General features: G+C 29.4%; 1 protein-coding gene across 1 annotated transcript in view; it reads left to right on the plus strand.

The window, feature by feature from the left end:
• Nucleotides 1-12,240, plus strand: part of dntt (deoxynucleotidyltransferase, terminal) — a 192,236-nt gene that overhangs the window by 19,945 nt on the left and 160,051 nt on the right. The window contains exon 5 of the mRNA XM_051126245.1: nucleotides 1,622-1,796. Within this exon, the coding sequence (XP_050982202.1) occupies nucleotides 1,622-1,796 (175 nt within the window). The remainder of the gene's footprint in view (nucleotides 1-1,621; nucleotides 1,797-12,240) is intronic.

The raw sequence follows: 12,240 nt of genomic DNA on the forward strand, positions 1-12,240 counted from the left end.
ATAAGTATTAAAATTACCAAAATAAATAAATAAATAAACAAAAATAACAAAAATTATATATGTATATATATATATAGAGAGAGAGAGAGAGAGAGAGAGAGAGATTATGTATATATATTTATTTATTTATTTTTATTTTTTTTTTTTTTTATTATTTTATTTTTTTTAATTATATTTTATTTTTTTAATTTATTTTTTCCATCCAAAAAAAAAAAAGTATGAAAACCTTTAGAAGAAAATGAGAAATAAGTTTAAGTTGACATAATGAAATTACCAAAGCTGGAAGGAAAAAAAATAAAGCTAAACAGAAATATAAATAAGCTGTTAGTTTTGTTGTTGTTAATTTAAAATAAAGCTGGAAAAAAAAAAAAAAAAAAAAAAAAAAAAAAAATATATATATATATATATATATTCAGCTTTATTTTAATTTCATTTAATTTTAATTATATATATAGACTATTACTAAATTATGAAAACTGAAAAAATAAAAATAAAAGCTAATTATAAATGTAACTAAATAGGCCTAAATAGTCAGACCAGTCCTGGTTTTTGTTGTTCAGTCCAACAAGCCAGATTTACATTTTGAATGACTATGCTTTGGCAGCCAATCCAAATGTTCAAGTACTAAAATTACTAAAACTAAAACTGAAGTAAAATTAAAATAAATTTAATTGAATTTTTATTCATTTAAAATTGTCTGAAAAAAAAAAAAGATGAAAAACTTTTAAAAAGATGAAAAAACTGGAAAAAAAGAAAACTAAAGCTAAGCTAAACAGAAATATGAATAAATAGATTTTTTTTGTTAATTAAAATAAAGCTGAAAAATATAAATGTTAGATAAAACTGAAAGTTCTTGAATTAATAAAACTAAAAATTAAAATGAAAACATAAAAATAAAAGCTAATTCCAAATATTAATAAATACTCTAATCGTAGGCGTGTGTTAATAACACAAAGTGTAATAATAATAATATTATAATAATGTATTAATAATAAAATAGTCAGACCATAAAAGGTTCCATTTTTGTTGTTCATGAATCAAACCAGATTTGCATTTCGAGAGAATAAAGATGAGAGTATTTTCCCACTGATGGCAAACAGGAGTGAGAAAATTAGTCTCGCAAGCCACAACAGCGGTCGATTTCCCTCAAACGCTCTCCAGCTAATTTCAAACATCCACAGCGGCACCTGTCCGTTCTGCTATTGTACCTCCGCGTGTCTGACTGGGAGCGATGCACGATGGGTAATTTGGTTTAGCCGACTGCTCTGACAGACACTTTCATTTAGCAAAGTGCTGAAAGCTCAGGACTGACCGTGTGTGTGTGTGAGTGTTATACATGTGCGTCTGATCATCACACACATCACATTCACATCCTAATGTGTGAAAGTCCACCTGATTAGATTTCATACAGTATGATCTGATCACGAGAACCACTAGAGAAATTAAAACTGTCGGATGAGAGTGTGTGGGTGTGTGTGAGAGAATCAATCAGTCGTAGAGTAGATGTGAAACTGGATTACGGTGCTTGAAAACAGCTACTTAAGTGCCACACGATCTGGGATCCATTATGTGCGTCTAATGGTGTGTATCTACTGTGTGTGTGTGTGTGTGGGGTTTGCAGCGCTGATGTGACGCACGTGGTGTCGGAGGGGAACGCAGCGCAGGAGCTCTGGAACTGGCTGGAGGAGCAGGGGTTTGGAGAGATGCGCGATAAACATGTGCTGCACATCAGCTGGTTTACTGAGAGCATGAGCGCCGGACGGCCCGTGCCTGTGGAAATCAGACATTACATACAAGTAAGTGGACTTGAGAAGCTCATATGGCAAAGCTCATCTGTTAACATTCCTGTGCCTTTCAGCTGTCAAATCACACAGTTCTGCTCAGGGTTATTTTTGTTAACTAAAACTACATCTAAAACCACACACCAACATCAAGTATTGAAATAACTAAAGCCGTGGCCTGATGGTTAGGGAGTTGGGCTTGTAACCGAAAGGTTACAGATTCAATTCCCAGCTCCGGCAGGGATTGATGATGGGGGAGTGAATAACCAGTGACTAAGTCAATACCACGACTGAGGTGAGTCCCTTGAACAAGGCACCGACACCCCAACTGCTCCCTGGGTGTGTGTTCATGGTGTGTGTGTGTGCGCGTGTTTCTTCACTACTCGCTACTGTGTGTGTGCACTTGGATGGGTTAAATGCTGAGCACAAATTCTGAGTATGCGTCACCATACTTGGCCACACATCACACTCTTCCTTTTCCTAAAAATTAATCTTAAAACAAAACAAAAAAACAAATATTAACTTAAAAATAAAAAAAAATATATATTTTTTTTAAAAAAAGGCAACATTTCCCATTAAGTATTAAAATAACAAAAACTAAAACTTAAAACTAGACATTAAAAAAAAGCAAATATTAACAAAAATATAGAAAAATATATTTTAAAAAGCTAGTTGGAAATCAAGTATTAAAATAAACTAAACTAAAACTTAAAACTAGACTTTTTTATTATTTTTTAATTTTTTTAAAAAAGCAAATATTAACTAAAATATAGTTTAAAAAGCTAGTTGGCAATCAAGTATTAAAATAACAAAAACTAAAACTTAAAAACAGAAAAATATATTTAAAAAGCTAGTTGCCAAGGCAACATTTCTCATCGAGAAAAAATATAACTTAAAATTACACTTTTTTTTTTTTTTAAAGCAAATATTAACAAAAATATAGGAAAATATATTTTAAAAAGCTAGCTGGCGATCAAGTATTAAAATAACAAAAACTAAAACTTAAAACAGAAACAAATATTAACTTAAAAACAGAAAAATATATTTAAAAAGCTAGTTGGAAATCAAGTATTAAAATAACAAAAACTAAAACTTAAAACGACATAAAAAAGCAAATATTAACAAAAATATAGGAAAATGTATTTTAAAAAGCTAGCTGGCGATCAAGTATTAAAATAACAAAAACTAAAACTTAAAACAGAAACAAATATTAACTTAAAAACAGAAAAATATATTTAAAAAGCTAGTTGGAAATCAAGTATTGAAATAACAAAAACTAAAACTTAAAACTAGATATAAAAAAGCAAATATTAACAAAAATATATTTTAAAAAGCTAGCTGGAAATCAAGTAATAGACATATTTGTTAAAAGCAAAAGCTTTAAAAAAATTAATCACATATCTATATGTGCTAAAACTTAAAACTGAAATAAAAATGAAAACATTAAAAATATGATCTAAAATAATATAAAATACTATATTAAAAAAAGTAAATAGCAGCTATAGTTTCCAAGACAACACTTCTTTTTCATTTTTTTCATTTTTCTCTTTTTCATTAATTTTTTTTAGTTTAAGTACTAATAAAACTAAAACGTAGTAAAAAATATATATATTTTAAAATGTATTTTAAATATGTCATTTATTTTTAAATGTAATTTATTCACAACAAAATTACAAAAAATAATAATAATAATAAGAAGAAGAAGAATAAGAACAATAATAAAATATTATGAAAAACCCATTAAATCACTCAATTTTCCTCAGGATTATTATTAACTAAAACTAAAACCATAGAAAAAAATTCCATCATTAAAATAAACATTAACTAAAATAATATAAAACGTGTGAAATGATCAAAAAGTAAACAGACTAAAACTAAAAGTTAAAATCTGTTGACATATTGAAAAAAAAAAGACAAACACAACAAAATGCTAAAATTGTAACTAAAATGAAAATAAAAAAACATATAAAAATAGAATTTTACTGAAAATATATAGTATGTCAAACACACTAAAATAACGCTAATTATGCTTCCTGAAAATAAACAAAATAAGCATTGTGTGTACCAAAATTGTATGATTCTTACTTTTTGAATTTTAAAGCCTAAATATAATTAACAGAAGTGGAAAGCTAAGCAGGGGCCGGTTGCATAAAGGGGTTAGACCAGTCTTAAAAAGTAAGTCAGCCAAATTTTTCTTTATGTCTGGTCCTAATGTTTTATATTCAGTTACAGAAAAATGTAGATTAGTCCAAGCTGGATCCAAAAAATAAGACTGATTACTCTTTGGTTAACTGCTAGTTTATCAGACTAGTACTTAAGACGCTGTCTTAACATAGAGGCTAAGTTTATGCAACTGGCCCCAGGATATAAACAGACTCACCACCAAAGCTTCTGATAGCCCCCTTCAGTCTTTATTTAAAACACATTTTCCCTGAACTTTGAGTTCGAATAGTTTACAAGACTGCGATTATAAACCCCACAAGGCTGTAAAGGCAAATACTAAGCAGATGAGTTTATCTGTTTGGCTGAATGATATTTTAAGTCACCCACAACTTCTGTAGTTCCATTAGACACTTATTAGCAAAATGTAAAAGCTTTTAAAAAAGGTATTACTCATGTATATTATGTTGCTGAATGAAGAAAATATCTTGAGATTATGTTCACCACAGACCTTATTTCAGACACGGAAACAAAAACCTTTAAAAAAGCCCACTGACTTTGGGACGAGGAAACTTTCTAGTGCTCAAAAAATGTTTATAAATTAGACGGGACCTAAACATAAAGACTTTACAGCCTACTGAATGGACTGTGCAAATGAAATATGGCATCTAGGTTGATTCATGCAGTGCTGGAATCAAAAATCATTAAATATTCATGTGCTAAACAGTCACATGCTGTTTAGTTTGAGCATCAACAGTTAAAATGATGACGGCAAACGTGGTAAATGTGGCCATGATATTTCACGAGTAGTAATTAAAACAGGTCTTGTGCTTCGTCACACTTTACATTAGTTCATTTAATATTATTAACCTCATGAATAGCAAATGAGAGCCTTCACCTTTTGAGAACTTTTTGATGTTTTTCCAAATGTATCAAAACCTAATTAATAACCAATTAATTTTTTTTGTCAGTATTTTTTTATTTTTCTCCAGCAGAAATGTGTAATAATTATTAATAACAATAATGTGTTTAAAACAATATACAAACACTGGATAAGCAAAACTGTATGATATTCACACATAATTAGTATCATATCTGCAGCCTAATCACTTTTCACCTTTTTTTGGTTAACAACCGTTTATTGAATTTTCTTCTGGGAACAGTAACATAAAACAAAAAGCAAGTGTGCAAATTTAGATCCCACCCTAACCTTGTTACGGTGCGTGCTGGATGGACGAGACGGGAAATGAGATACGATACAGACAATTACTTTAATATAAATCTTCATACGAATCAGGCAGGAACACAGCGAAACATCCACGAACACCAAACAACATCAAGGACCAACAGAGAACTCAGAATACAAACAGACTTATAAAGGGTAACTAATTACAAGGACAGGTGAACACAATAATAAGGAAGAAACCAAATTCAACAGAACAACAGGGGGAGACTATGGGAGAAACCAAAACTGAACTGACATAAATGTGACAAACCCATGACACCCCTGGTAGACTTAAAAAATAAATAAATAAAATAAATAACTAAATAAATAATGTAGACCTAAAAATTGCTTAAATAAATAAATAAATAAATAATAAACAATAAATAAATTAATAATAATAGATAAATAAATAAGATTTTTTTTTTTTTTTTTTTTTTTTTAAAGATTTTTAGAAAAGATGACACAACATTAAAAGCTCAATGCCATACATTTAGAGTTTGGACATTTGTTGATATTTTTCAGCTTTATTTTAACAAACATTGTTTTTTATATTTATTTATTTTATTTCAGTTTTACTATTTAAGAATATTAAAACTATTTAAATTGAAAACAGTTAACTGCCATGGCAATATTTCTAATTTTAAGTTTAGCCTTAAGTTTTTTATCTCCTGTTTATATTTTTCAGCTTTATTTCAGTTAACAAAAGCATATATTATTTTAATATTACTATTTTGCATTGTCACTTTTATTTCAGTTTTAGTTTTAGTAATAGCAATAGTACATAAGCCTTTAATTTTAGTTTAAGTTTTAGAAATGTTTTGCATTTGTAATTTTTTTCCAGTATTCATTTTCATTTTAGTGTAAGTTTTAGTCATTTTGTGTTTTTTTTTCATGAATATATTTATTTGTTTGTTTGTTTGTTTTATTAATTTTAGTACTTTGAAATTTTCGCTCTTATTTTCCTGTCTGATATTTTTCAGCTTTATTTTAATGAACAAACATTATTAACCCATTTAGGGTTAATTTTTTTTTTTAAATTTACTTTAATTTTATTTAAGTTTTACTATAAGTAATTTTAGTACTTTAACTTGTTTACAGTTAATTGCTTTATTTCAGTTAACAAAAGCATATATTTTTTTAATATTACCATTTTGCATTGTCATTTTCATTTCAGTTTTAGTTTTAGTAATAGCAATAGTACTTAAGCCTTTAATTTTAGTTTAAGTTTTAAAAATGTTTTGCTTTTTGTCCTTTTCTCCAGTTTTCATTTTAATTTAAGTTTTCCAGTTTTCCAGTTTGGGATGTAAATGAGTTTGTTTCTTCATCAGATTTGGAGAAATGCAGCATTGCATCACTTGCTCACCAACAGATCCTCTGCAGTGAATGGGTGCCGTCAGAATTAGAGTCAAAACAGCTGATAAAAACATCACAATAATCCACAAGTCATCCACACCACTCCAGTCCATCAATTAATATCTTGAGAAGACAAAAGCTGTGTGTTTGTAAGAAACAAATCCATCACAAAGATATTTTTAACTTCAAACCGTTGCTTCTGGCTAAATTATGAGTCCATAATAATGCTACCTCCAATGAAAAAGTCATCTGGTCTGAATCAGGAGAGAAATCTGCACAGATTAAGCACCATTTAAAAGCCAAAAGAGTCCAAAACAGCTCTAAACAAATATGTGGCTGGATTTTGATGTGAGAGACAACAGGAGATGGAGGAAGCGAAGCGTTATGATGGATTATAGACTTGTATTTTTACAAGAAACGGGTGTTTGAAGTTAAAAAATGATGGATGGAACACAGCTTTTGGTTTCTCAAGATGTTAACTGATGGACTGGAGTGGTGTGGATGACTTGTGGACCATTGTGATATTTTTATCAGCTGTTTGGACTCATTCACTGCAGAGGATCCACTGGTGAGCAAGTGATGCAATACTACATTTCTCCAAATATGATGAGGAAGCAAACTCGTACACATCTCGGATGGCCTAAGTCGTGAGGACATTTTCAGCAAATTAATTTTTGGTTTTGGGTGAACTGTTGCTTTAAATCTGTGGTGTTGTTTCCTCAGATGTAGTAACCACTGCTAGAGCACTGGGTGTCGCTGTGAGCCTGAACGGGTTTCTAACATGACTCCAAACATTTAAAATATCTTAAAAATAAAATCTGAAATTGAAGTGCAGAGGAATATATCACATAAAACATGTCGCATGTTCTTATACAAATGCATGAACATTTATAAATGCAAATTCAGGGCTGAAGAAAGCATTTCCCCCCATCCGCTTGGCACCTGCATTGAGTTCCCGGAGCTTGAATGCGCCTAAATTACATTTCTATAGAAAGCAACTTCACAGCCACTTTGGGAAATAATAGGAAAGGACATTGCATTTCACGTGTTGGTTGCAAAAGCACATTTCATAAAGCCGTAAGGCCAGCGCCTGACAGCCTCAGAGTGATGTTCAATACAGCGTCAAATAGAGGCATCGGCGCGACGCCGGGCCTCGTAGCGCATCGCTAACTGACGTTGAAGACTGATTCTCCACCCCTGGACAACGCCGTGGGCGCTTCCGCAGCATATGTGCCCCAAATAAAGAAATATGCTGGCTGTTTCACAAACTCCATTAATCTTTCTTCTCCTTCTCAGTGGGATACAGACGAGCAGAAGTTGTCCATCTTGCGTCGCCGCCAACCGTGCCCGAAAGGCTGCGCTCTCGCCGCGCGTCTCGCAGGACTTATGACTGCGAACTTGAGTTTGTCTTTTAGCCGCTTTAGTGCTGCAGACCAGAAAATGGCTTGTTTACTTTTGGCCGGCATTGATTGAGGCGTTTAGCATCGAGCGGCTTAAATGAAGATGCTTTGATTGATCAAAATATCAGAGTCAGGTAATGATGCAGAAGACAATAATTGATCTGCGGCATTAAAGGAATAATTCAGCCAAAAATTAGACTTCTGTCATCATTTACTGCAGACACGTGTGCTGTTATTTCTGTGAGGAAATTTGCATGCAAAATCTTTGTGCAACTCTTCCATATGGGCAAAAAAATGATGTTTTCTGAGTCATACGATGCTTGGAGTGAGAAAAATGATGCCTTTAGATGCATCACAGTGGATTTGATGTCATGTCATTGATTTTTGTGCAACAGAGGAAAAATGTGACGATAAATGATGCTTTAGAAGAGGAGATTTATCAATAAATGACTATACTTTGGGTCTGTTTCTCATGCAAAGCTGTCAAATGACTTCAGAAGATTCAGAATACATAGAGAACAAGACATATTTGATGCTTTGTAGTACTTTTTTTGTCCTTGGCAGAATAAATCACCACTCACAGAGGTGATTTGTTAAATGAAGGATGAGAAAATTGAGGACGTTTTTAATTTTTGTTATAACACGTTATTTACATTTATGCATCTAGTAGTTGCTTTTATCCAAAGCAACTTGCATTGCTAGTGCCATGATTTGCAAAAATATATTATAGAATTTGCTAAGATTTTAAATGAGCTCTTTTTTTCCAGTTTTCATTATGGTTTAAGTTTTAGTCACTTTGTGCTTTTGTAAAATATTTTTAGCCATAATTATTTATTTATATATTATATATATATATTTTTTTTGTTTTAGTAATGTTAGTACTTTTAGTACTTTTTTGACATCTAATTTTTATATCTGATATTTTTCAGCTTTATTTTAATGAACAAACATTATTTTATTTATTTTTTTGTGTTACTATTTAAGACTATTAAAACTATTTACATTTAAAACAGTTAACTGCCAAGGCAATATTTCTAATTTTAAGTTTAGCCTTACATTTTTTAATCTCATATTTATATTTTTCAGCTTTATCTCAGTTAACAAAAGCATTTTTTTTTTAAATATTACTATTTTGTGTTGTCATTTTTATTAGTACTTAAGCCTTTAATTTTAGTTTAAGTTTTAGAAATGTTTTGCTTTTGTCATTTTCTCCAGTTTTCATTTTAGTTTAAGTTTTAGTCATTTTGTGCTTCTGTCATTTAAAAATATATATATATTTTTAGCCTTAATTATTTTTTTTTCCAGTTTTATTAATTTTAGTACTTTGACATATTTTTCTATCTGACATTTTTCAGCTTTATTTATATAAACAAACATTGTTTTTTTTTTAATTTATTTTATTTCAGTTTTACTATTATTAATTTTAGTACTTTAACTTGTTTCCAGGTAATTGCCAAGGCAATATTTCTCATTTTAAGTTTAGCCTTAAGTTTTTCATCTCATATTTATATTTTTCAGCTTTATTTTAGTTAACAAAAGCATATATTTTTTTAAATATTACTATTTTGCATTGTCATTTCTATTTCAGTTTTAGTAATAGCAATAGTACTTAACCCTTTAAATTTAGTTTAAGTTTTAGACATTTTTTTCCAGTTTGCATTTTCATTTCAGTCACTTTGTGCTTTTGTCATTTTTAAAAAAATATATTTTTAGCCTTAATTTTTTTTTAGTTATATTTAGTTATATATTTTTCAGCTTTATTTTAATGAACAAACATTGTTTTTTAGAATTTATAGAGAACTTTAATTAATTTTATTTCAGTATTACCATTAGTCATTTTAGTACTTTAACATGTTTCTGGTTAATTGCCAAGATAATTTTTCTTTTAAGTTTATCCTTAATTTGTTCATGTCATATTCATATTTTTCAGCTTTATTTAAGTTTTAGAATGTTTTTCTTTTGTCATTTTTTTACAGTTTTCATTTTCATTTTAGTTCTTAAATTTGTCATTTTGTGCATTTGTAATTTAAAAAAAATATTGTAATATTTATAAATAATATTTTTATTTTTTGTAACAAAAATATATATTTTTAGCCTTTATTTTTTTCAGTTTTAGTAATTTTAGTACTTTGAAATCTGTATTTATATATATTATACTATAATATATAGTACTTTATAATCTATATCTCATATATATTTTTAATATTACTATTTGGCATTAAGTCATTTTTATTTTAGTTTTAGCAATAGCAATAGTGCTTTAGTTTAAGGTTTTTTTTTATTTTTGTATTATTTTAAAAAATTTGTATTTAGCTCTTTCACTTATTTTTATTTAAAATTTGATTAATGTTAGTGCATAAACTTTTAATTTTAGATTGTTTTGACATTTTATGTGCTGTCATTTGAATTTGTTATTAGCCATAACTTATTTTATTTCAGTGTCAGTTATTTTATTACCTTAATATTTTATTCAGTCAGTTGCCAAGGCAACATTTCTGTGCTTTATGTCATTTAATGAAAAGGATTTTTTAAGTTGTAGTTTTTAGCAGTGGATTGTGAACTATTCCTTTTATAATGATGCATGATGAGGTGTAGAAGTGCTAAAATGCAATTCTTCAAAAGCAGTTGCCATTATTAGCGCTCTAAAAATGCCGTTCTTCAGTCGCCTTCACGGCTCTCTTTCTCTCCTAAAGAGAAGCTGCAGCTTTTACACCCACTGACTGTAATGATTGTAAGAAACGCAGATAAATACGCCTCTCGGTGCTGTCTAGACGGATGGGATGATGAGGGAAGAGTGTGTGTGTCTTCAGAGACATCTGTTTCTCTATCAGTCATGCGCTTGGAGAGGAAGTGGAGGCCCAATCAGGAGGGATGTGAACCCGAAGCGGGCCGCGCTGTTCAGGGTGTGATCTCATTAACCCGAGCGACTCGGCTCACCTGCTCAAGTGTTGGTCATTAACCCGCAGCAGACGCTTCCCTCACCTGCATTCATTTCAGCTCATTGTTTCGCCCTGCTGAAGTAAAACCTGTCCTCAGACAAAAAAACGCCTTTTCAGTGTCTGTGACCTCCAGATGTGATTGCTGCATTGCGCCCCCTGGTGCCAGACATAATGCATTTTTAATTTGTTCCCAAAACTATGTAATTGCAGCATGAGACACTCAGGAGGAATGTTATTGCTCTATTAAACTGGCCTGCATCATATCTGAATGAAATCCAATATTTCTTTCTTACTAATTTTGTGCTGCTGATTCCAAAAATAACCTGTTTTGCTGGAGCATGTCACACTTAATCAGTAAATATGATGCATTTTGTAGCATTTGTAGGAGATCCATTTCTAAGGTGAAGAAGTCTTTTTTTCCCTTAATCAGAAAAAAAGCCATAAACACACGATTTCTGTCTGAATCTGAGTCCGATTATAGCTATTTGTTCAATTCTCAGCCCATTTTCACATTATTGTAGTTCTGAATTATGGCTAGTGACAGAAGAAAATACAAACATGAGCCTGATGTTTTCTGCTTTTAGTGCATTAAAACAGACACAGAAAATGCATCTTATTTATTATTTATTATGCATCTTATTAATGTGCATTTATGTATAGTCCTTTTATGTAAAGTATTTGAACATTTTTCCACTCCTTTTCACTTTGTAAGCTAAGTGATGTATTTTGAATCTTTGACATTTTATTTTTTTCAATCAACATCTTTGTTATTTTAATATTTTCATTTTTATCTCAGTTTCAGTAATTAAACTTTTAAATTTAGTTTAAGTTTTAATGTTCTTATGTGTTTGACATTTTTTAAATATTATATATATGTTATATTTATAAATAGTATATTTTATTTAACTTTATATATATTGTTTATTCTAAAATAATTATAAAATATAAATATAATTGATTAATTTATTTCAGTTTTAGTAGTATTTTTAATCTTTGACATTTTATATATATATAATTAAAACAAATTCAATTAACAGTTTTTACTTTATTTTAATATTTTCATTTTTTATCTCAGTTTCAGTAATTTTAGTAATTAAACTTTTACGTTTAGTTTAAGCTTTAGTGATCTTATGTTTTTTAAATGTTATATATTTCTTATATGTTATATGTTTAGTTATATTTATAAATTATATATTTTATTTATTTTATAATTTATTCTAAAATTATTATAGAATTATTTATTTTTAGAAAATATAAATATAATTGATTAATTTAGTATTAGTAGTATTTTTAAACTTTTACATTTTGGCTGCTTTTGTTATTTTGATTACTGTTATTAGCATTTTTCTTTTGTTACTTTAATATTTTTATTTTTATCTCAG

This window comes from Labeo rohita, chromosome 13, assembly GCF_022985175.1.
Source record: "Labeo rohita strain BAU-BD-2019 chromosome 13, IGBB_LRoh.1.0, whole genome shotgun sequence".
Lineage (NCBI taxonomy): Eukaryota > Metazoa > Chordata > Actinopteri > Cypriniformes > Cyprinidae > Labeo > Labeo rohita.